General features: G+C 39.8%; 1 protein-coding gene and 1 pseudogene across 2 annotated transcripts in view; both read left to right on the forward strand.

Annotated features, from left to right (window-relative positions):
* The window catches only part of LOC140187870 (rab effector Noc2-like), a 256,759-nt gene extending 232,780 nt beyond the window's left edge, over positions 1-23,979 (forward strand). Inside the window, exons 8-10 of one of the 2 annotated variants that reach the window (XM_072243666.1) lie at positions 16,708-16,818; positions 20,446-20,574; positions 21,901-21,983. In XM_072243666.1, coding sequence (XP_072099767.1) covers positions 16,708-16,818; positions 20,446-20,574; positions 21,901-21,959 — 299 coding nt within the window. In that variant the 3' untranslated portion in view covers positions 21,960-21,983. Of the gene's footprint in view, positions 1-16,707; positions 16,819-20,445; positions 20,575-21,900; positions 21,984-23,293 lie in introns of those variants that run through there. The other variant, XM_072243667.1, reaches the window with a different exon arrangement.
* On the forward strand, positions 13,135-13,268 carry LOC140187936 (U2 spliceosomal RNA; annotated as a pseudogene).
* Positions 23,980-26,192: the final 2,213 nt, after the last annotated feature.

Consider the following 26,192-nt stretch of genomic DNA (forward strand, 5'->3'; position numbering starts at 1 on the left):
CATTCTCAAACTTTTGCCCCAGGAATTTAAGTGTACTAAATGCATTTAGCTTGAGATGAAAACTTTGAAATAGAGATTAGAGGGAGCGATTTGACTCCTTATTCTTCATCCAATTGTCAAACTGATTAATTATTGAAGAATTGCAAGGGCATTTACGATAAAAATTTTTAATCTAATTTCATTAAGTTTTGACGCTATTGCTTTTCACTGCTGGAGATATATCAATATTTTTGAGCTGTTTTCATTTATTTTAAATAAGCTTACATACAAATAATTTGGTTTTGTGATTAATCTGAAATTGCCTAACTCCGTTGTTTCTTGATTCTTGTGGGAGCAAAGGTAATCTCACAGTAGTAAAACAATTCTAACAACGTAATGAACAGCCTAAGACATTTGTACAAAAGTAATTTATAGCTAAAGTTTCCTAATTTGTAGCTATTTCATATTCTGTGCTTGCATGTGAACCCAAATGTGATGGCACTTACACTGAGAAATACTAGCGGTTCACCAAGGAAACTACCCAGCAAATTCTGACCTTTTGGTTCATAAACTGCAGAGGACAGTGGCTACTCTAGAGGGGGAATGAGACGCAGGTAGATCGTGAGATCCATAGTGGAGATTCCTTTGATAAATTTAACAATAAACTTTGTGATGTGGTGGTATCAATTTGCAGATTTAAGAAGAAATTAATTATTAACCCTCATTCAGGAACGGAGAGAGAAGAAAAGTAACAAGTGGCCAGGATTCCTATTCTGATTACTGTTCAAAGACTCTCACCTGGAAAGTAAGGTCTTAGGTGATCTAGAGGCTAGAAATTTACACCAGTGTGATGGATAAGGATAGTCCAGATTGGAGCAGTTAAATCAGATCCCATCCACTCTGTCGTCTTGCAGTTTTGTGCTTTAGATGCAACTTTCAAATATGGCCAGACCAATCTGATAAAATTATGGTGAGTTCATAGATCCTATCTGCAGTCTTTATCACTTCCATTGTGTTGTATGTAAATTGACATGTTAAGGATTTTAAAATGCAGGTGGTAACTTAAATTAGAGAAACATGCCCAAAGGTATGCAGATTATTAATAACAATATGAAATAAGAAAGTATATTTTAAAAGTTGCGTTTTTGGACTCCTAACTGTGTATTTGTACAATTTTCCCTGTGTAATTGATAAGGGTCAAGGAAGCTGATTAGAGAGTCATAAATGGAAGTCACTGCAATTCCCATCAACCTTCCATCACAGGACCATAGTTAATTATACTGAAGGTGGCCATTCAAATCATCCTGGCCATCCTCGCCAGGAAAGAGATATTAAGCTTAACACCTGTTTCCAGGTTTTAGCCTGTATCTTTATGAGCTATATCACTTCCATTGTGTTGTAAGTAATGGAATTACTCAGCAGTTCAGGCAGCATCAAAGGTAAAGAGAGAGAATACTGTCCTCTTGATAATAATGGATCACTTAGAGTTGTGCGCCAATAATGGAACTTTCACTACAATACTGCTGTACTGTTCAAAGTGTACCTAAAAATTTATGTTAAACTGGAAACATGAACAGGTAACGGGTTTTTATGAGTATATCTGGCTTTGATATTCTATTGCACATGATACCCTGGTTATCATATGGGCTGAGCAGATGTCAGCTTGATGTAAAGATTTTGTGGAGTAGGGGAGGGGAGCTATTCCTGTGATCTTGGCCAATATTAATCCATCAGAGACGCAAGCCTTCCATGAAATCTTGCTGAATGTACATATTGCTGTGTTAACTTCATTGAAACAACTGCACTTCAGAAGTCCTTGCTCTATAATATTTTGGAAATTCTTCAGTCATGTACTTGGATATTTAATTTCAGATATCTTTCTTTCCTGTTTGAATATGAGTCAAATATGTAGAGTACAACTGAGACAGTAGAAGTTGTGATCAAAAGATTAGATGGCACAGGATGTTTTCTAGAAATAGTTAAAGGGAATTATTTTATTTGATGGTAAAGCAACTTACAAAATATTGGAAATGATCATTGATTTTGGTAATCTATTTAGTGGAATCAGAAGTTAATTGATGTTTATAATCAGTTCCTCCTGAGTGAACATACAATGGAGTCAGGTTGATTTTGTGATAGATGGATTGTGTTTCAGCACGTTCCCAGCAGGGTGATGCTTTTATTTTCCATTTGCGAAGGAGACAGCGATACCTGCTGTATGTTGTTCAACCCGTTAAGCGCAGACCATAGCCTGCTGTGCAAGTTGGAGGGGGATAATTTTTGTATGGTGTCTTCGATTCATTGCTCGTTTGCAATATTGCAGGCTGTCCAGCTTTCACGCCACATATTGCTGACATAGATTCATAGATTTGGGCCGACAGAACTCCTCTGAATGATTCCAGAAATGTGTTCTGAATTTTGTCTGGCTTGGTGACTCCCACTTGATGTTCTTGTGTGATGTTAATTATGAATGTAGGACTCTCAATATCTCTGACGGATATTGTTATCAGCCTGGATCTGGTTCTCTGATTCAAATGGCTGAAGGTCAATTTCAGATCTGTTGAAGGTTTAAGACAAACAATTGACACAATTAAGTCACAGAGTAAAGGTCCAACCCATAACAGATCTGTTACTGGTCAGGCAGTAGGCAGTAGTATGTTTGCAAACTTTGGTAGTTATTATTTCTGCTTGAGAAAAATTTTAGGCCAAAAATGCATTAAAACATTCTCAGGAGTTTTGTCCTTTGTTGAATGCCTTGACTGAATTACCTGCTTTTTTTTTACAGGCAATGTGAATTGTTTACCAGACATAGACCATCATGTAACTGAGAGCAACTGACCACAACAAGGTCCAGAAGATCCTTTCCATTAAAAAAAACTCACCTTTATTATTTTTAGCTGCAGAGGTGATTAATGGTTGACTGTCTATTTCTTTTCTTGGTTGTTGGATTTGCATATGTTAACTCCTTTGTTTTTTACAAATTATCGGTGATACATGGGATATTTTAATATCATATTATCTTAACGTTTAATGTGCGGAACATATCATGGGATATTCATACAGTAAAACGCCAGAGAAACAGGCCCTCCAGCCCAGCTGGCCAATGCCGACCACGACATCCTCCCTGCTACTCCCAGTTGACCATGTTCTGCCCAAAACCCTCCAAGTCCCTCCCCTCAATATACCTGTGCAAATACCTCCTCATTGCTGCAATTGTACCTACCTTGTCCACTTCCTCTTTCAGCTCATTCCAGGTACTCATTACCCTCTGTGTATAGCAGTTACAGTTCAGGTCTCTTTTAAACCTTAACACTTTTCTTGTAGATGTGCCATCTAGTTTTTGTATCCCAACCCTGGGAAAAGAAATTTACATCTACCTTATCTATTATCTACACTGCTCATAATTTTACTTCTGTGAGATCACTCCTGATTCTCCTGTGCTCCAGAGAATAAAAATCCAGCATGGCCAATCTCTTCCAATAACTCAGGCCATGTAGTCCTTGTAAATCTCCTTTGCATCCTCTCTATCTTGATGACATCTTTCCTATAACAGGATGACTAAAACTGTACACAGTGTTATAAGTGCAGCTTCACCAACGATTTATATAATTGTAGCATAATGCCCCTAAACTCAGTGCCCCGAATGGTGAAGGCGAGAATGCTCAGTGCCTTCTTCACAATCTTGTCTATTAGTGTGACTGCTTTCAGTGAACTGTGCACTTGTACTCCCAGCTCCCTCTGTCTGAGAGCACGCACCACCACCCTGCTGTACACTCAGTAAGCACTACCATGGTTTGAATGTCCAAAATGCATCACCTTGCACTTATCTGAGTTGAAATCCATTTGCCTTTCCTTAGCCCATCTCCCTAACTGATCAAGATCACTTTGAAATTAATCATAACCTGCTTCACTATCAATTAGACCCCCTAATTATTATCATCAGCAAAGTTGCTAATGGTACATTCCTATTTATCATTTGTAAATAAATCATCATCATAGCTCGTCACACCAGACAGCCAGCCACTCTAGTGTTGTTTGGTTGATGTTGAGCAGGTCAGTGTCAGCTAAATCAGGTGAGAGTGGGCAGTTGCGCAGAACGTGTTCAATGTCCTGCACCCTTTCACCACACTCACAGAATTCGCTGTTCTTTAAACCCCACTTCACCATATTGTCTCCTGTCCTACAGACTCCCGCTCTTGCTCTGTTGAGAGCGCACCACTTCCGTCTGTCAAGCAGTACCCTGTCTGGTAACATTTCTGTGGGGTCTTGCACTGTATTGTTTGGTGGGGTTCTGGCTTCTGTTTGTTGCCAGAGCTCAATCCTGTATGTTTGGGGGGATGTTCTGTGCGGTAGTTCCTCCACTGCAGCAAAGCTTTTCCTCAATTTTAGGCGGTTGGAAACCAGCACAGGATGATGTAGTGGGTGCCGTGGATCTGAGTTCTGTTTACCTTTCTCAATTTTTGTTGTAGTGAGTCTTCGGATCTCTGGGGGAGCAATGCCTGCAAGTCTGTAAATGATGTTAGTGGGTGTGGGGCGCAATTTATCCCGTGATTATTCGGCAGGCTTCATTAAGCAATGGGTCTATTTTCTTCACATGGGCTGATCTGCCCCACACAGGTGCACAGTATTCTGCAGCTGCATAGCAGAGTGCTAGGGCAGTTGATCTAAGTGTGTGAGCATTAGTTCCCCATTTCGTGCCTGCTAATTTTTTCAAGAGAGAATTGCAAGGGTCAACTTTCTCTTGGAGTTTTTGGATGTGGGTGGCAAAAGAGAGCATCCTATCCAGCGTCACACCCAGGTAAATTGGAGTTGGATAGTGTTCGAGCTGCTTCGCACACCAGAAGATCTTGAGTTTCTGAGCTGCTTCTGGATTCCTCAGGTGGAATGCACACACTTGAGTTTTTGATGGATTTGGGTTCAGAGATCATTTTTCATAATACTGCTTCATTGCTTCGAGGACTGCTGTAAGTCGTACTTCATCTTCTTGGAAGGAGTTAGCTTGTATTGCTATGCATAGGTCGTCTGCAAAGATAAACTTGCATGTGTTAGGAAAGGTTGGTTGGTCGTTTGTGTAGACATTAAATAGTAGAGGTGCCAGGACTGATCCCTGTGGTAGTCCGTTCTTTTGTGGATGCCACCTACTCTTAATTCCATTCATTTCTACATAATATCTACAATTTTCTAGGAGGCTTCTTATTACTTTGACTATTGTTTCATTCTTTAACATTTTAGATAATTTTAGTAGAAGGCCTCTGTGATTCACAGTTTCGTATGCTGCTGTTAAGTCAACAAATACTGCCCCTGTAATTTGTCGCATTTCAAAGCCATACTCAATATACTGGGTTAAGTTCAGGACTTGACCGCAGCAAGAGCGGCCTGGCCTGAACCAGGCTTGGTCTGGTGTTAGAAGATCTTCAACTAAGGGGGATATTCTTTTCAGTATGAGTCTCTCATAGAGTTTATAGAGGGTGCAGAGCAAGGAAATTGGTCTGTAGTTTTTAGGAATGTTGGGGTCTTTATTGAGTTTTAGGAGAGCAACAACTTTGGCTCTTCTCCACTTTTTAGGTATCTTTAATGATCTTAGGCAACAGTTAAAAAGGAACAGAAGCCAGTGGGATGCTTTAGGTCCAAGATGTTTAAGGAATTCATTAAGAGTTCCATCTATGCCAGCAGCTTTGTTGGATTTTAGCTGTGATACTTCATCCTTTAATTTTTCTAGGGTGAGAGGTGGGAAGTTGTTATTCCCGTTTGAGAGAGCTGGCTCCATCTCCTGATGTTGCTTTTTCTTTTTCCTCTGTTCCTTGTTATTTGGTCGACCATTTAGTATCAGTTGGTGGGCCACCTGGTTGGGTGTTACAGCAGCAATTCTTTGTGGTGGTCTATTGTCTGAGTTGAGTTTCCGGACAGTTGCCCATGCCTTCTTACTGTTCTTGGTCATGCCTGTGTTTTCTATCAGTTCCTGCCAACGCTGTTGTCTTTCTTGGCTCAGTAGGGACAAAACTGACTCTCCCATTTCAATTGCGTCTTGACCAAATGGGTCTTGGTCGTATAAGTTGACATACTCATTATAACTTTGCTTGATATCACCAGTCAATCCCTGAATATATTTGGTTCTGCAGCATCTAGGTATGTTCTTCTGAGCTACTTTCCAGATTAGTCGGACAAATTCATCATAATGATCAGGTTCTGGTAGTATGGTATCGATAGGTTGATCAAGGGATTCTGTGAAAGATGTCTAATTCGCTTTTCTCAGGTTAAATCTTGGTAGGTACTTTGATGGTACAGGTCTCAGAACTGGGAGGGATTCTACCTGGACTGGACGGTGTTGGGATTTGGGTATATGTTGGAGGACTGTTCGTGTGAAGAGGTTGGAGCTTTCCGAGGTAACAAAGGCAAGGTCTGGGTTGTATCCTTTTCTCCATCTGGCACTTGTGAAGGTAGGGGTGTCTACTTCTTCTCCATTTGCATCGTCTTCTTCATATCCCCAGTTGATGCTATGGCTATTAAAGTCACCAATAATGAGGTACACTTTGTCCTGGAGCTTAAGGTTAGGTGGCCACATGAATGGTTCATTAGGGGGTTTGTAGAACGAGATGATATTTATATGTTTTGTTTCAACTTTCAGAAGTTCCATTGAGCCAGCTTGGATGTTTGCTGTGCTCTTTACTATAGAATTCTCTTTAACAAAGATTGCACTTCCATAAGCTTGGCTGGGGGTGTCAAGAGCCAAGTGCATTTCTGGCACATAGGGTTGGTTGTTCAGCCTATGAGTTTCTTGTATGCACAAGATGTCCGGTTTTAAGTTTGCCAGGATTTCTGCTTTACTGTAGCTGAAGCCTTCGATGTTGTGGCTAACGATTTTCATGATTTCCAGTGGGTCGAGGGTTTATCCTTTTACCACCCACTGGATCACTTGGTCTGGCGCGTAATGTCAGGATTGGTCTCCTTCCGGATTAACAGGGTCACGGCGTGAACATTTCTGACTCGACCCCAATTTAAATTATTATTATTATTATTTAAATAATAACCAACACTGATGCCTGGGGCAGCCCACTCATCTCATTAGTAGAATGTCAGAGAGAACTGGCATCCATGATGGTAATGTACTGTAGAAGAGATACAGAAGCACTTTAATGGACGTGTGATGAGCATTTGATGAGTTATAGCTCATAAAGATACAGGCTAAAACCTGGAAACTGGTGTTAAGCTGATTATCTATTTCATGTCGAGGATGGCCCGGATGATTTGAATGGCCACCTTCATTATAATTAACTATGATCCTGTGATGGAAGGAATTGCAGTGACTTCCATTTATGACTCTCTAATTAGCTTCCTTGACCCTTTACTCATGCTGTCCTCTAGTTCTTGTTATTCTACATTCAGATTACTGGAATAATGGATTGTGTCTTTAAAAACACAAACACGAGGAAATCTGCAGATGCTGGAATTTCAAGCAACACACATAAAAGTTGCTGGTGAACGCAGCAGGCCAGGCAGCATCTCTAGGAAGAGGTACAGTTGACGTTTCGGGCCGAGACCCTTCGTCAGGACTAACTGAAAGAAGAGCTAGAAAGAGATTTGAAAGTGGGAGGGGGAGGGGGAGATCTAGAATGATAGGAGAAGACAGGAGGGGGAGGGATGGAGCCAAGAACTGGACAGTTGATTGGCAAAAGGGATATGAGAGGATCATGGGATAGGTGGCCTAGGGAGAAAGAAAAGGGGGGGGGGGAAGCCCAGAGGATGGGCAAGGGGCATAGTGAGGGGGATGGAGGGAGAAAAAGGAGAGAGAGAAAAAAGAATGTGTGTATATAAATAAGTAACAGATGGGGTACGAGGGGGAGGTGGGGCATTAGCGGAAGTTAGAGAAGTCAATGTTCGTGCCATCAGGTTGGAGGCTACCCAGACGGAATATAAGGTGTTGTTCCTCCAACCTGAGTGTGGCTTCATCTTTACAGTAGAGGAGACCGTGGATAGACATATCAGAATGGGAATGGGACGTGGAATTAAAATGTGTGGCCACTGGGAGATCCTGCTTTCTCTGGCAGACAGAGCATAGGTGTTCAATGAAATGATCTCCCAGTCTGCGTCGGGTCTCGCCAATATATAGAAGGCCACATCAGGAGCACCGGATGCAGTATATCACCCCAGCCGACTCACAGGTGAAGTGTCGCTTCACCTGGAAGGACTGTCTGGGGCCCTGAATGGTGGTGAGGGAGGAGGTTTAAGGGCATGTGTAGCACTTGTTCCGCTTACACAGATAAGTGCCAGGAGGGAGATCGGTGGGGAGGGATGGGGGGCACGAATGGACAAGGGAGTCGCGCAGGGAGCAATCCCTGCGGAAAGCGGGGTGGGGGCCGGGAAAGATGTGCTTAGTGGTGGGATCCTGTTGGAGGTGGCGGAAGTTACGGAGAATTATATGTTGGACCCGGAGGCTGGTGGGGTTGTAGGTGAGGACCAAGGAACCCTATTCCTAGTGGGGTGGCGGGAGGATGGAGTGGGAGCAGATGTGCGTGAAATGGGGGAGATGCGTTTGAGAGCAGAGTTGATGGTGGAGGAAGGGAAGCCCCTTTCTTTAAAAAAGGAGGACATCTGCCTTGTTCTGGATTGAAAAGTCTCAAGGATTGAGTCTTGGTCTCTTTTCCTTCGGAAGAAGGAGGTGCAGCCTTGAGATTTCCTCTTTAAGTGATAGTGGAATTGGCCACATAACAATCTGGCAAAGAATTGATAATATGGTTAATAGGGTGGACTATTGATCTGCTGTGCAAAACAGACCTTTCTCATTGCTACGTATTCTGAGACAACTTTACAAAGGTTGTTTGGATGTTAAGTGATTTTAAATTGTTTATAATCAATATATTAATATTTTCTCTGTGTACAGAGAATGCAGAGATGGGAAGTCAATACAAATGAAAATGTTTGTCTCAGACATGCTACTTGCCGACTTCCCTGCTCTGAGAAAGGGTCCATACTGCATTTAAGTGATCCTTTTGAGTGGATTTCTTTTGCCCACTTTGTCACTGTGTGTGGAAGGTCACAAGACCTGTCCTTCTGCACACTGATGGTGTAGGTATTAAAAATCGCATGCTGCCATATTTTTCAGCTTATCCACAGCCTGACTGCGCTTGCTGTGCACAGCTTAGTTCTGTGCTGCAGCCTTCACAACTGCATACTGTACGTTATTTGCAGCAATTCAGAATAATTTTAAAGTTTTCATGCAAAGATCTTGGCCCGAGACATTGAATATTTATTTCTATTCCTGGATGCTGCCTGACCTGCTGAGTTCCTCCAGCATTCTGTGTGTGCTATTCAGAATAATTACGTGTATTTGTCAACAAAGTGCCTCACAGAAAATTATTTTTAATCTTTTCTATACTTAAATTTTAAATTGTCTTAGAGTCCTATTAATCCAGTTCTATTCAACCTCTTGGGTTTTCTCTCCTGTCCACTTTGGTTAACTTTTGTATAATAACTTTTAAATTTATTACGTCTCGCTACTTGTTCTCAATTTTAAAAAAAACTTTTTATCAAACCAAATACTGCCTGCTAGGACATAGGAAGACTGTCAAAGGTTGCATAATAATCCATTTATGTATATTTGAAGTGGTAGGCCTAAATCTCATTCAGGAATAGCATTGCAGCTTTGTTATCTCTGTCTTTGAGGTTGATGCCAAGAGGGCTGAACCTCACAAGGCATCAGGCCTTGATGTGGTGTACCTGGCTGGGTACTGAAAACCTGTGCTGACCTACTGGTTGGAGTGTGCAAGGACTCCTTCAACCTCCTACAGTTGCAGTTTGAGGCTCCCACCTGCTTTAAAAGGGCAGCAATCATATCCTTGATCAAGAAGAACAGAATGAGTGAGCCCAATGACTTTTGACCGGTAGCTCTAGCCCAATGACTATTGACTGGCAGCACTCACATCTGAGTTGGGTTATGGCTAGAATTAACTCCCGTCTGAGTGAGGTCCTACACCTGCAGCAGTTCACCTGCCACTGTCATAGATCTATAGTGTACACATTCTCACTGGCTCTCCGCTCTGCTTTGGAGCATCTAGACAACAGCAAAACATACTGTATTTCAGGCTTCTTTTTATCAATTGAAGCCCATTGTTCTTTACCATCATCCCTTAGAATTAATCGCCAGGCTTGTAAACTAGGCTTCTGTACCTTCCTCTGCAACTAGATACACAACCTGCTCATCGGGAGACCACAGTCAATATGGATTGGTGATAACCGTAAGATCATAAGGTATAGGAGCAGAAGTAGGCCATTTGGCCCATTGAGTCTGCTCTGCCATTCAATCATGGGCTGATCCAATTCTTCCAATCATCCCCAATCCCCTGCCTTCTCCCCAGACCCTTTGATGTCCTGGCTAATCAAGAACCTATGTATCTCTGCCTTAAGTACACCCAATGACTTGGCCTCCACAGCCAGTCATGGCAACAAATTTCACAGATTTACCAACCTCTGACTAAAGTAATTTCTCCGCATCTCAGTTCTAAAAGGACGTCCTTCAATCCTGAAGTCATGCCCTCTTGTCCTAGAATCCCCCACCATGGGAAATAACTTTGCCATATCTAATTCGTTCCTTGCTGATCTCCTCCTTGCGGACAATCAGCACAAGTATACCTCAAGAATCCATGCATAGTCCACTCTCTACATTCATGACTGTGTGGCTAAACATAGCTCAAATGCCATCTATGAATTTGCAGATGACACCACTGTTGTTGGTAAAATTCCAGATGGCAATAAGGAGGCAAACAGGAGCAAGGTGGATAGACTGGTTGAGTAGTGTCACAACAACACATAACTTCTGTTGAAAGTTTAACTTTGTCATAAACAACTCTGACCTTTGGAAATGTCATGCTGCTTTAGTAGAAAGCTGAGGTTAGCAATAAGCCTCTCGGGCTCTGGAACTGAATATCCATCGCATCACAAAAAATGATTTCCTTGCCACTTACCATAGAACCGTAGGACACTACAGCATAGAAAACAGGCCATTCGGCCCTTCTAGTCTGTGCCGAAACCACATGATAACCTTGTAACCACATGGAGTATAAACTATTATTTCCTATGTGCTATCAACATGTTGTATTTCAAATAAAAGTTCAGGTCATCTTTTGATTTTAGAATTTCATGCAGATTTTCATTATATAAATAAATGAGAATTTTATTGCTTATTGTAGCTGCCTGAAAACTGGCACACTATTTTGAAAGGAAATTCATTAAGTATAATATTCTAATGATCTTAATAGAATGAGACTGAATAATATGCTTCACCTGGCAGCGAGCAATCTGAATAATTGATGAGTGAAATGGTCAGCTACATAGAACCAATGTCATTTATTTATCTTTTAAGTTTTATGAGTGTAATTATGCCAAAGATCATAATAATTGTATCATAGCATATGAAGTTAATATAGCTTTTATGACAGCAGAAATATGAAGCGAACTATCACTTATTGTTGAGCTTTGATTTGCCCTTCTCTGAAAAAGAGGTGAACCTTCCCATGCCAACAGTTTGATGTTTATTATCCTCTCTGAATGCAAGAGGATGAGCAATCAACTGATCAGAATCATCATGCTTGAACATCTTTCAAATTTGGACTACGTTTTCCTTAATAATAATGAAATTTTACTGTCCTCTCCACATCTCTATCCCCATGTTTTGGACTGAGCCAGAGACGCTGATCCTTCCTTTTCTTACCACACTGACACAGAAGGAGGACATTTGGTCCACTGGGAGTGTGCTAGTTTCCAGTGGAGAAATCCCATTGCCTCCACTCCCCTTCTCCTTATTTATGTGAACCTGACACTGGTTTTCTCACTTAAGGATGCCCATTTTTGATTCTTTTCAGCATTCTTCACTAACAGGTGATTTATGATGGTCAACAAGCCTTTGAGACGTGGGAGAAAGCAGGAGGGCCTGGAAGAAACCCACTAGGTGCTGATGAGAATGTGCAAACTCTGCATACACAGCACTTCAAACCAGGATGAACTCTCTGAGCCCTCACTGTTGCTGATGGTCGACTGACTGTCGGTGACAATCAGTGGCAAAGAAAGAGCCTCACTGACACAACATCAGGCGAAAGGCTGCCAGTTCATCAATTTTGCCAGTCCATCCATTTCCCAAATTGAAAAGACAGTAACTCTCGTCAAATGTAGCAATAGCTGCTGCTGACCCAGTTTGCAACCATAAATTAGTTACAAAGTTTTGATTTGAATTTTGTCTGTGTGGTTTTGAATCACGTTCGTGTTATATTTAGATCAAATTAAGCACAATCTTGAAAAATACAGGGTATTCGAGGGTAATAAGTAGTGATGTCTTAGAAAGGTGGTATTTGCAGCTGTGAAGTGCATTAAGTTGGACAAATTGCAGACCTGACAAAGTACAACATCAGACCTTATAGGAGCTGTGGGAATAAATTGTGGAGGTCCTCATAGAGATATTTGTCTTGATGTTCAATCTAAATTTATTATCAATGTACTATCAAATTGCTATATACTATCTTGAGACTCATTTTCTTGCAGACACAAGAGAAAGAAAATATATAATGGAATTTACGAAAAACAGACAAACAACAAATATGCAAAAAAAAGACGACTGTACAAATTAAAAATAATACTGAGAGTATGAGTTGTGAAGTGTCTGCAGGGCATAGAATCAGTTCAGTGTGGTGATTGGCATTACTCACAAGCGATTCAGGAACCTGATGGTTGTAGGGTGGTAACTGTTCCTGAACCTGGTGCAGTGACATCTGAGGTTTCTGTACCTCATCCCTATATATGGTAGTAGTGAGAAAGGGCATGGCTTGGACGGTGGGAGTCTTTGATGACAGATGCTGCTATCTTGTCGTAGCACTCCTTGTGACTGTACTCAGTGATGGGGAGAGCTTTGCTTGTGATGGACTGGGCTGTATCCAGCACCTTCTGTGGCCTTCTCCGTTCAAGGGCGGTGGTGCTTCCATACCTAGCTGTGACGCAACCAGTTAGGATACCCTTCACAATGCATCTATGGAGGCTTTTTTCAAAGATTTTGTGACCTATTATGGTTGCGAACCCTTTATCCGAAATTCCAAAATCCAAAAACCCCCGAAATCTGGATGTTTTCTGAGTGCTGACATGATTTGCAGAGAAGCTCGGGAGGTTCCCAGGCGAACTGCTTCTCGGCCTTTTGGCTAAGATCAAGTGTAGTATCTGTTCTGATCAGTTTAATATCGAGTCTAGCACGAGAGGGCATGACTTAAGGATTGAAGGGCGCTCATTCAGAACAGAGATGCGAAGAAATTTTTTTAGCCAGAGGGTGGTAAATCTGTGGAATTTGTTGCCACGGGCAGCAGTGGAGGCCAAGTCATTGGGTGTATTTAAGGCAGAGATTGTTAAGTATCTGAGTAGCCAGGGCATCAAAGGTTATGGTGAGAAGGCGGGGGAGTAGGACTAAATGGGAGAATGGATCAGCTCATGATAAAATGGCGGAGCAGACTTGATGGGCCGAATGGTCGACTTCTGCTCCTTTGTCTTATGGTCTTATGGTGATGTGCAGGTCTCTGCACACCACAGACAGTTCTGAGAAGTGAGCTCACATATGTTATGAACAGAAGTTAATGCAAAGTAGAAAAACGCTGCCTAAATTGAAAAATAAAGATCTCAATTGTGTATCATCAGCGTTGGAGTGAACATGTGTCACTAATGGTATGTTGATCATGAAGCAAGCAAAGATCTATCATGGTGAACTGAAAATTGAAGGTAATTGTGAAAAGCATTGCATTAAGTTCTTAAAGCATCTGCTGATCACGAAAATCTAGCACCAGAACAAGTCTATGATTCTGATTGTTTGTATGTCTTAGGGAATGGCATTACATTTTTAAAGCATCACTGATGAAAATCTAACACCAGAACAAGTCTACAGTGCTGATTGTTTTTATACTTAAAAAAAAAACCTGAAAATAGAGTAAAATACAAGTACTGTAGCCTTGTAATCAAAACACGGCATTATAGGTGGAGACTGAAAGCCTGCCATTGTTTGTTGGTGTTCAATTACTGATTCAGGTATTCATTCTCCTGATGCTATTGTGCTACTTTTGTTGCCCTGCATACATTATATTTTCATTATATTAATGGTATGTCATCAGTTTTACTGTTAAGTACATATTTGTGATGAACAAGTGTAGGACAAGGATTTTATCAGTTGCACATAAACTCCGAGTCAGAAATGATGGCGATCAAGAGCTATCTCATTATATATCCCAAAATCCAAAACCCTTTCGGCCCCAAGCATTTTGGATAGGTGGCACTCAATCTGTATGTATGTACTTTGATAATACATTGACTTTGAACTTTAATCAGGAATAGTCAGCACAGGACATTATGTCTGAGGAATCTTTTGGAGAGTTTTGAAGAGGTAACTAAGGGGATAGGTGCAGATAGAGCAGTGGATGTTGTTTGCATGGGCTTCAGTAAGGCCTTTGACTAGATCTTACATTGCAGGTTGATCTGGAAGATTTGGCCAGATGAGATTCAGGGGGATACTGAGGTGTGTTTGGAATTGGGTCGATAATGGGAACCAGAGGGTGATGGTCCAAGGTTGATGCTCTGACTGGGGGTCTGTCACTGGTGGAGAGCCCCAAGGATCATTGTTGGAACCTCTGTTATTCATTATTTATGTAAGTGATCTGGATATGAATGTGATGGCATAGTTAACAACTTTGCTGATGATAATAACTCAGGGTGTTTTGTTCATAGTGGAACAGGAAATAATGATTGTAAAGAGATCATTATCAATAAACTCTTCTTGGGCTTCTAGCCGAGTTCAGGTATCGATTTTAACGGACGCTTTGATAACAAACTCTGCCATCTTCATCAGGGATGATGCCTGGGCATATCTAGTCCGGTTGTCCGTCCCTCCTGATTGGTTAGACATCATCCAATCAGGTTTCCGCTTCCCACCTTGTTTACAATTGAATTCCAGTTCTTACAAAGAGCGGGACGTTTGTCTTTGTTAAAACTCTTTTTCTCTAATTTTATTTCAATAGCGTCCTTTACTAGGTGGTCCCAAAAGCCATTGGTGCGGCACAGTAGTTTTGTGCCGTCAAAGTCAATTCTATGGCCTTTGGGAATACAGTGTTCTGCTACCACCAATTTCTCCATGTAACCCAAACATATACACCTCCTCCTGCGCTCTTTGATGCTGGTTTCCACCGTGCACCCTGCCTGGCCAATATCTGCCGCTCCACATTCACAGGGAATCCTGTAAACACCAGATCATGATTCCAGATCATTTTTGACCTGCATAAGCTGTGATTTGAACTTCCTTAGGAGTTTGTGGATGGTATTAATCCAGTATTTCTTCAGGCAGGATCCTGGCAATCCTTTCAGAAACAGTGGAAATATTGGGAAGACAGGCGATAGGATCACAATCTTGCTCTAAGTAAGAATGAAATACGATTGTAAACAAGGTGGGACAGCGGGAACCTGATTGGATGTGGACTAACCAATCAGGAGGGATGGAGGACAGAGTTATATATATATATATATCTCACCAGACTAGACATGCTTAGACATCATCCCTAATGAAGATGATGCCTATGTCATCAAAATGTCAGGTAAAATCAATACCTGTACCCAACTGAAAGCCCGAGAAGAGTTTATTTGTCGTATATGCCAGGGAAGTACTAGATTCTTTTTCAGATCTTGATCTGTTAGGGAGATAGCCAAAGAAATAACAGATAGATTTCAACTTAGATAAGTGAGGTGATGCATTTTGGACATTCAACATAGGATAGGACTTGTACAGTGAATGGGAAAGCACTGGTGAGTGTGTGGAACAGAGGGACTTAGAAGTATAAGTGCACATTTCATTGCGAATGGCCACACGTGTAGTCAAGTTGGTGAAGAATGCATGTTGGCCTTCAGTCTGGGCATTGAGTGTGGAGGTAAGGACATTATATTGTAATTATACTGTTTAAGTAAGTGAAGAGGCTGCACTTGGAGTATTAAGTACAGTTTTGGTCACCCTATTATAGGAAAGACATTTTCAAGCTGGAGAGGATGCAGAAGAGATTTATGAGGGTACTACAAGAAAAGATTTATGGGAGTTATAGGAAAGTTTGGCCAAGATAGACCTTTATTCCTTGGAGTGTAGGAGAATGAGAGGTGAGCTCATGGAAGTTTATAAAATCATGAGGGGTGTGAATGAGATGGATGGCTGTAGTCTTTTCCTCAGGGTTGGAGAATCCCAAACTAGAGGGCACAGATACTGGGTAAGAAGGGGGAGATTTAAATTAACCTAAGGAGTAATTTTCTTACACATGAGGTAGTGAGAATGTGGTATGAGCTGCCAGCAGAAGTGGTCAAGCCAGCTAGAATTGCAACATTTAGGAGTCATTTGGATAGGCACATGGAGTGGAAAGGCTTTGAATGTTATGGGCTGAACATGGGGCAACTGGGATCAATAGGCACGCTGCTAAAGTCTGCATGGACCATTTGGGCAGGAGACCCTCTTTCTGTGATATATTACTCTATTGCTTTATAACAATTGAAACTGTGGGGAAGATCTTGAACCTAACCATACTGTGCCTTAGCATCTAATCATTTCAACCATTCTTCAACTACTGCACCTTCCTTTATTATGAACCGAAGCTCTTCAGCGGAATATCTGCCACGTTTTCATTTTATTGCACGAATGTGTTAAGCACAGTTACAAAATCTATTAACCTTTTGCTTCTGTTTTAGTTGTCTCCAGTGATAGTGAAAGTGAATCTGAGTGCAGTTCGTCGAGTCAAGATGAGAAAGTTCCAGCTGGCAGCTTAACAAATTACAAGGGAAGAAAGAAGAATGGATCAGGTAGGAAATAGAAAGGTGCAATAGATTGCTCCACTGACTTGGATGCAATTCAAAGCAGCTTTTATTAGAAAAAGGGTGATTCAATGGAAAATCTTTGGACAAATGGTAGTCCTCTTGTTAATTAGTCTATTAAGTATTAATGACAGAACAACAAACAACTTGACCTACATCATGAATATACTGAAATGAGGATCTGTGAACCTGCAATTAGCTGAAGAGCTAAATGATCAAACTAATTGATGGGAACCTATCCCCAACGTTGCATTCATGATAATCAAGTTTGCGTACTACTTCACATTAATGGAACTGAAAGCAGGGAAATTTAGTCCATGGGAATTACTTTTCTATGATAGGATAAGTTTGTAAGATAAAATGTGAAAATGGTTGGAGAATGTTTGGTTATAATTATATTGAATGTTCTCCTCAAATATTTATTAGTGGTAAACAGTTGACGACTTGGGCCAAGACTCTTCATCAGGACTGGAAAGGAAGGGAGAAGGGACTAGCATATTAGATGGGGGGGAGGGGAAGAGGTACAAGCTGGTAGGTAATAGGTGAAGCCAGATGAAGAAGAAGGTAGGTGGGTAGGGGAGAGGGGTGTGTTGAAGTGGGAAGCTGGGAGGTGATAGGTGGAAGAGGTAAAGGACTGAAGAAGAAAGAACCTAATAGTATAGGACAGTGGACTGCGTGAGAAAGGGAAGGAGGAGAGGCTGCACAGGGAGGTGATGGGCAGGTCAGGTGAGAAGAGAAAGGGGTAACATGGGGGCCTGAATAAGGAGGGGCAGAGGGAGATACTTATCCATCTATCTATATTCTCTAGAATTAATTCGTTGGGCCAAATGATGTGTTTGTGTTCTCTAAGCAAGTTTATTACCAGGCACAACAACTGTGTCCTCTCTCTTCTCTCTCCCTGCTCTGTTAACACTCTTCTAATCTCGTGTGGCTTTGACTAACTCTAGAGAAACTATAATCAAGTTTTACCAAAGCAGGAATATTACTGGGCTGAATCTTAATAGGTATCTTGTGCCTGATATTTAAGATAATTTCTTGTAACCACTGTTACGTACCCCGTAACTGGGTTGCCAAACCAGCAGAAATGGATCACTCAGTTGGAGTCTGGATTACTAGCTCTAAGAAAGTTTTATTAAAGAAACAAGCAACACAGTAATCGAAAGGATAATAAATGCAACAGTTCAGCAATGATAAACACACATGTGCACAGAATTGAGATAACAGGATCAATCAAGCTCTATCGTTGTCTAGGGGTAAATGACCAATTTCAAAGTGACACAAAGTCCAGTTCAATTTAGTTTAGTTCGCAGTAATCGTTGCCATGGCGATGGACAATGAGGGGGGCAGGAGAGAGAGAAGGAGAACGAATGATCATTCCAAAACGGCTTCCACTCACAGACCTGCGATATTGCTCACAAGCAGCTTTCGGGCGAGTCCTTTGTGATGTCACCTGAGGTCACCGACTGTGACCCCTCCTCCAGATGCGGTCAATCCTCTGCAGTGAACCCGGCACCCAAGCGACGGTGGACACACACCGGTTCCCGTTGATCGTACCTTTCCACCCTGTGCGTCTAAGGCTGATCCCGCGATCAGCCGTCCAAGAGCTTCCCACCGACTTGGGAGAGGCGCACCGCTTCCAGGGTCTCATTACCTCGGGGTGTCGTGTGTGTCCTGCCTTAATGAACCTGTCCCTTTTTATCCCCCTGCTGGGGTATTGCCTGTCCATCACTTCAAACAGTTCAGGGTTCAAAGGGGGAGCCGCTCTAGACAGCTCTCTCTCCCGTCCCTTCATTACACATCTCCAAATCGCCTGTCCATCACTTCAAACAGTTCAGGGTTCAAAGGGGGAGTCGATCTTGACAATACCCAGACTGATGGCTCCTTCATTAACACCTCCAAATGCTGCTTCATTGTGTTCCTTATCTCTCCCTCCCCTGAGGACAGGTGGCAGACCAACTGCTGATGCCACTGGTGCTATCCCAGGCCAGCAAACATCTTAATTTATGTGTATTCTCGTCACACCACTGATACAAATCAAGATTTCATGAGGTTACACATTTATACATTTAACTAATTTATTATTTTATGAAGCAACAATAGTGCTAGGTTTAAATTCTTATTCTTATTGAGTATGTTGCAAATCTTTTGGTGTCAAACTATATTTTGGGAATATTACAGCTGAAGTTATACTTTTTCCATTATCAGATTGAATAAACTGCTTAATAAGGAGTAGTATTAGCAATAATATAATGGAATTCTGTGACACAGAGGTGTAGATATTCAAACTATTATGCTTGTATTGAATTTCAGAATGAGGTGTCCAATTTTGTCCAGACTTCTGCTGCAGAAATATTCCTTTGACCTTTTAGCGGGCAAACATTTGAAGTTAATGAATCTCATGTGATTGCATATAATACAAAATTGCTATCAAGTAGAACACTAATAGTAGAATGCCAAAATGGAACGTGATATCTCATCAGAAAGTTGTGTAATCTTCAGGTTCGGCCAGCTTTGTTAATCTAGGGGGAGGCAGCTCCTGGCCCGGCCAAACTTGAGAAATCTTGTTTGGGTGGATGCTGCATGAGGTGTTCCCCAGTTACAAACCAGTACCAAGAAATAGCAAACAGTACACAATATGCAATTAAACGACTGAGCTTTATAATTCTTAAATTGACTATAGGGTTAGTAAAGAAAACAAAAAGAAAAAGCGCCCATTTTAATGAAACAGTCTAATGCGCATGTTGGGGCTCACTGTTTTCACCTCCATTCGTTCTTCATCAATTTCCCCCGGCTGCCATCGACTCCCGACCCCATTCCATGTCCGCTCAGTCCTGCAGTCTATGATTTCCCCGTTCTGGCATCTTCTCCCGAACCAAAAGCCTGTGAAAAGTCCCTTCTCTCGGGCACATAGGAAAAATACCTCCCCTCATTGGCCAGTGCATATTCTAAAGCCCCCGTTATCTCTAGTCATAACCCAAACACTACAGCTACAGAGAAACCATTACATTAGCAGTGAACCCTTTCCCAGGGCATTACATTTGATTTTAGTGGTATTATTCAGATTGTTCTACTGGTAAGGATACCTAGTTAGGTTAATGGGCTTTGTTGAGACAAGCTCTTGGCTGTCATTCCAAGGACATAATTGATGTCTTTGGATTTATTCATGAGCTTTAAAACAACTCACTTGTCCTAATGAAGAACATGAAAAGACTTGGATAACATTTTGAGAAAGTTTTATATCTAGAAAATAACCCATCTGTATACAAATGGAAAACCACAAATTACAGGTGCTGGAAATCTGAAATCTGAAATGCTAGAAGTAATTAGTCGATCAGATGTTATCTAGAGAGAAAAACTTCTGGTGTTATAAGTGTATGGATTTGAAATATAAATTCTGTATCCCTTTGAACAGATACTGCCTAACTTATGAGTATCTAGCACTTACTGTTTATGTTATAGATATGCACAACATATGCTGCTTGATCAAAAAATATCTGTTGTGTACCTCATTGCCAAAAATTATTTTAATTGACTGTAAATTACTATTTATATCCTCTATAAGCTCTGATTATTGTGTTGCACCTGTTAATCATTGGCTCACTGGTAATATTACAGGTAGCCACCATCTGGCAAAATCTTCATCTGGGAGTCCATCCAACCTTGGTACTGAACATGGAAGAAGTTCACCTGCCACAGAGAACCTTGGTGATAATGCTAAGAATAATTTTGGCAAGAATTCACGAGGTTAGTACATCAATGTTACCTTTCATTGTTCTCTCTAATTCATTGGGAGTTAAATTTTAGCAGTCTAATGGAAGCTTTAATACTTTTTTGCAATGCATAATAGAACCTTGATGATGTCAGCAATTATAAGTATATTCTAAAAATATATCTTGAAGAAATTGTGCAAACTATAATGTCCACAAGTGAAAGTTTTCAAAGTTTCATATTGCAGAAAAAGTAATTACCATGGAGTAAGGCAATTAAAATGGACAGTATCCTTTTTACAAGTAATTTATAAATCTATTATTAAACCTGCAATAACCCTATCCATTATCCTCAGTTGAAATTAAGGATTTAATTTCATCTGATGAAATTTAAGGAGTACCTCCATACTGTACACGAATGATCTTATTCCGTAGATGTTTAGTTACATTGTGATTGCTATTTGGTTTATTAAACATATATGAAGTTACCAATTTCATTGTAGGGAAGAAGTATTAAAGATTGAATAAGCAGGCATTGGTCAACACGTTAAACTTGTTACCCTGTCTCTGTGGTTCTGTGGTTTGAGAGAACTTTGCACTGTTTTTGGTCCGGAGTAACAACGGAGCAAAGGGTGGAATTATCTCAGGAGCTTTTGATTTAGTTTTACATAAACAGTTAGGTAATTAAAGCAGAGGAATGGAATTATAAATCCTGAAGAGAAGCTATTGTCATCATGAATGCCATGATATGGATAATGTGTTTAAAAACCATTTTACTGCATAATAATGGAAAATCAGCTTAACAAATAGGTCGATGATATGGGGATTATCAAAGAAGTATAGATGAGTAAGGACTTTCTCCCACTGAAACCAGCACTAATCCATCAAATGCCACACTTCTTCAATGAAACTAGTGTTTGCTGATACTATTTAATTGTGGTTAATATATTTGGAGAAAAATGTACTTGAACCATGTGCAAATTCTATGAATATAATAACATGATATCTGTCTCATGTTTGCCCACAAAATCAAGAACACTTGATAGTTTGGTAGACCATTACAGAATTATATGCTGTTCACCTCTTATTATTGTTATTTTTAAATAGTATCTACAAATCTTGTGATTAACTTTGTAAGTGTGCTATGGACAAATGCATATGTTAATTGGAAAGGGAAAATATCATTAAGCAGTCATGAGAAAAAGGTGTTTCTTGAGAAAATATGTGCATATTTTAATAAAAATCTTTGGTGTGAGGAGTGTACTGATCTGAAAAATCTATGGCTAAAATTATTCTTCAAATTTTTATTGCTTTTCAACCAAAATAGTTATGTTCATGGAAACTTACTGTGCTTTTTTTCTAGATCAGTACATGGAAGGTTCTCTCAAATTGTTTAAGCCATTGATGTTACACATTCATTAATAAAAGCTGTTGACTGATAACTATCTGGAATTTTCCATATTTTACATATGCGAATTTTAATAAACGTTCTATCAACTATTAAGCTTAAATGTGGATATTCATGTTTCACATGGACACTCTGGAGAAGATTACCACCTAATTTAATTTAGTCTAGAATTAAAAGGAGTGCTTTTTTGAACCAAGGTCTCTTTGCAGCAAATCAGTTTATAAGCAGTATACTGGTCTGAAACAATTATGTAATTTCTTAGTGGTCTATGGAGATATGTGATTGGTTTAGTATAAATCTGTGCAGGGCATGTCAGGGTTGGTGTAGGCTGGTATTACTTTCTTACTTTGGTTGATAGCACAGTACAGTCATTTTTCATACACCAAACAAGGCAAAATATGAAATTGACCTTTTGATTGCTGTTCCTATCAACTTCTGTTTGTGTGTCTTTAAAAGTGTAATTAGTAACAGTAATTAAACTTCTATAATGTTTCATTGTGGCTATTTTAGATTTTCTCTCACCATGGCAATAATGATGTGATTTATACTCACAGACAAAACATGTCAACCATTATTAGTGTTGCTATTCAAGTGTTAATTATAAGCTCTGACTTTGAATACATCGCAGTGTGGGGTTCAATATGTTTCTTAGCAATACAAAGGAAACATCAATCAGGAACCAATGCCAAATACTACTATTATTATTTCTAAAGTCTACCTTTGTTCACAATCAGAAAGTTTCATTCAATCTGCCTTCATAGTAACAGAAGGAGCATTTATGAGTAAAAAAAGATAAAAGGATTGTAAATGTGATCAGTACTAATCCATATTGCCAATAGAGCATGTTGGTCTATTTTCTGTAACTTGTCATTAAACTAATATGATATTTTGAATATTACTGCCAATAACTAGACAGTGAGAATTTATTTGTGACGAAACCCAAAATGATCGTATTGGATATTACAAAATAGTTACAACTTCTCATGCCAAGCAGAGTGAAATTACCATGGGGATTTGTGCATCATTTATATCAGAGATTTTAATATCATTATGTTATCAATTGAGGGAACTGGTTCTTCCATTTTGTTAGATTGCAATGGCAGACTACAATATATATTCACAGTGAATTAACTTGATAGATGTTGTAGAGAATAGTGCTTTTGCCTTTTTAATTCCATCTGTCAATAGCTTTTGTCCCTTTAGGATCCAGTGTAATTTTTCGTAAAAGAAGTTTATTTTCTGCCTGTGGTCCTTGCGGAAGGAGGATGATCTGATGCAACTTAAGTTATCTGGTGTAACACATGCTCTGTAAACCGTTTTAAATTGAATTTCTTTATGTCTGCTACAGGTTGGCATTGAGTGGGTACAGGTTCCAGGCATCCTCCCAAACTCTATCATCCAAGGATTGCCCATTTCTCCTTCCCAAGACGTCCGGGTTGGAGCTGTGGATTCTGATGCCATTCGAATAAAAGAAATATCTAACTTGATACAAGTCCTAAAGTCATTTTTTTTTTAACCAGACAGCTTTAACTCTGGAGTGTTCATTTCCTGGACGTCTGGTTGGATATGGGAAATATCCGTGCTCTCGTAATTCTTAGCTGAATCTAATATGTTCCAATTATCTAAACTACTTTATTCATGAAACCTCCAGGGCTACAAATTGTTTTAAGATTTATTATTAAATATTACAATCCTTGTTTGCTATTGTGAAGGCTTGGCTGCTATTGGTCACTGAGACGAGAAAAAAAATCTATCTGAAATAGCCTTACAGTGTCAAAATGAATAGCTGGATGATCTTGAGCAGAGAACCTTTTCTGTTACTAACTGCAAAGTATGGTCTGTATAGCTTCTGCACTTGTTCACTGAGAAAGGATATGGTCAGAACTAAAATCTCATTTTGTGTCAGAATGGTGTTGTATTTGTAATTATATTTGTTAGATTGGAATGCTGTGGCAATTTATGGTCTAACCCTTGCTTGATATGTTTTAAATTGCTCCCTGTGATGCTCAAATAAATATTACTGAAATAAATGTTTAAAAGCAATATATTCACTTATGCATGTGCGGCTTCTGTTTACTCCCTTTAGTTTCTTCTTTTTTCTCATTTCTATTTAATCAAAAACCATATTAGATTCGAAGTTTTATCCTGAAATTCCTAAATAGTGTATACATGTTTACGTTTGATCAGAAATTGGTTTAATTTCATTAAGGTTTTGGCTTCTTCATTGCAGCAAAGGAGGAACTATGTAGGATAGATGTTACCAGGTCTGGATGAGATGTTACCCCAATTATTGGACAAAGTAAGAGTGGAAGATGCAGAGATGTTGGCTACAATAATTAAATTCTCCTTAGATTCGTGGATGCCCCCACATAAAAGCAACTAAGTTGAAGCTCATGGAATAAAAGGGGTGGTGAAGACACATATCAATTTTGCTTAAGGATAGTGTCCATGTTTGATTTTAGCCTGGATTTGGGACAGGTGTTCCATGATGTTCCTTGGCATCAGTACCAGATCACCTGCATTTCATGATATATGTCAATGATTTAAACTTGAACTTGAATGTACGGGAGCATTATTAAGACTTACACACGATAATATTGAGGAGGCCGGAGATGTACTTCACAGGGACAGAGTTGGTGGGGAAAAATGTGCAGGTGGGAGATGAATCTTAATGTTTTGCTAGGAAGGAAGATTGTAGAAGATAAAAGATGAAATTCTAAAAGCAGTGCAGGTTCAGAACAATATGGACAATTTGTTAGAATGTGGGAAGATAGTTCAACAAAGTGGGATAGAAACATAGAAACATAGAAAATAGGTGCAGGAGTAGGCCATTCGGCCCTTCAAGCCTGCACCGCCATTCAGTATGATCATGGCTGATCATCCAACTCAGGATGCTGATCCTTTGTAAGAGGGATGTGATTCTTTGTAGGAGGCTTCTAGTTTAGAATCTGGGAAGCCATGTCAATCCACAGTCAGATAATTGATTTTGCAACTACTGGAATAAGTTATCTAATAACCCAGAAAGAGAATCTTTAGAAAATGGTGCAGAGAAGAGTTCTGGATGATAGGTGTTGAAGAGACTGTAGACGGATTGGAGAAGCAGAGACAGTTAAGAGGAGATTGAATAGAGATGTTTCTAAGCATTAAGCATTTAGGTGGTAAATAAAGAGAATTTTTGCCCATTGGCAGTACAATTGAGAAGCAAAGGTTATAGACATATTTTGATTGGCAAATAACCAAAGAAGGTATAAAGAAATATTTAAGGAAGCAAACCATTGCCATGAATCATGTAACAGGACATAACTCGTCAACCATGACTCAGAAGGTGCCTCCTTGGACTGTGGTTAAAATTGGTGTGTTAATCAAACAATCAAATCGATCTGACCTTTTTTTCCATCTTACTTTTAATCATGCTGAACTCATTCATAATGAAATCATTACAGTACATGTAGATAACAATGGTTTCTGGAATGCTGATGATCGGTGATAATTATCAGCACGCATTTTAATTTTTCCAGCTCTAAGATGCTAACTTCATAGAAAAAGTGAAAGTTAGTCACCTCACTGGTTAATGTGAGATAAAATTTTGTTGTAGTTCAAAACTTTAGGATTTTTTCCTTTCCACATTTCAGCTGAATTCCAAATATTTGTACAGGTAGATGAGGTACGATTGATTTTAGAACATTAGAGTACTTGAGAGCTAATAAACCTTTCAGTCACATCAATACTATCCCTTTTATCTAAGGTTTAGCACTCTGATGCTACTCTGAAATAAATTGAATTATTATCTTTTACAAATAAACTTTTTCACTTTATGAACTAGTGAATGATTTGCTTTACATATATATTGTTCATTGCTAGTGCTGAAGCACCGGAGTGGAACATTCTAATGATGCAAAGAGCAATCAGATTTTCATTGATAATAAGAATTTTTTGAGTAATGTAGCAGTAGCAAAACCAATCACATTGATACTAAGCAAGGTGAGTTTTTACTCTACGCTTTGAAGCAAAGCACATGACAGTTGTACATATAACATAAGAAATTAAATCAGCATAGATTTAAGTAGTATGTTTGACTTCAGAAATCAATGGGGGAAAATGAGCTATGGATCTTCAAGGTGGCTGACTGGCAATAACTTAGTTGTAAAGTGTCCCCTGTCTCTAGTAAAGAGAATTTTCTGTAATAGAAAACATTGATTATTTTTTAATTTGAAGAAAATTTTGCAAATGCATGTTATTAAGTTAAT

Source organism: Mobula birostris, chromosome 25 (genome assembly GCF_030028105.1).
Source record: "Mobula birostris isolate sMobBir1 chromosome 25, sMobBir1.hap1, whole genome shotgun sequence".
Taxonomy (NCBI): Eukaryota; Metazoa; Chordata; class Chondrichthyes; order Myliobatiformes; family Myliobatidae; genus Mobula; species Mobula birostris.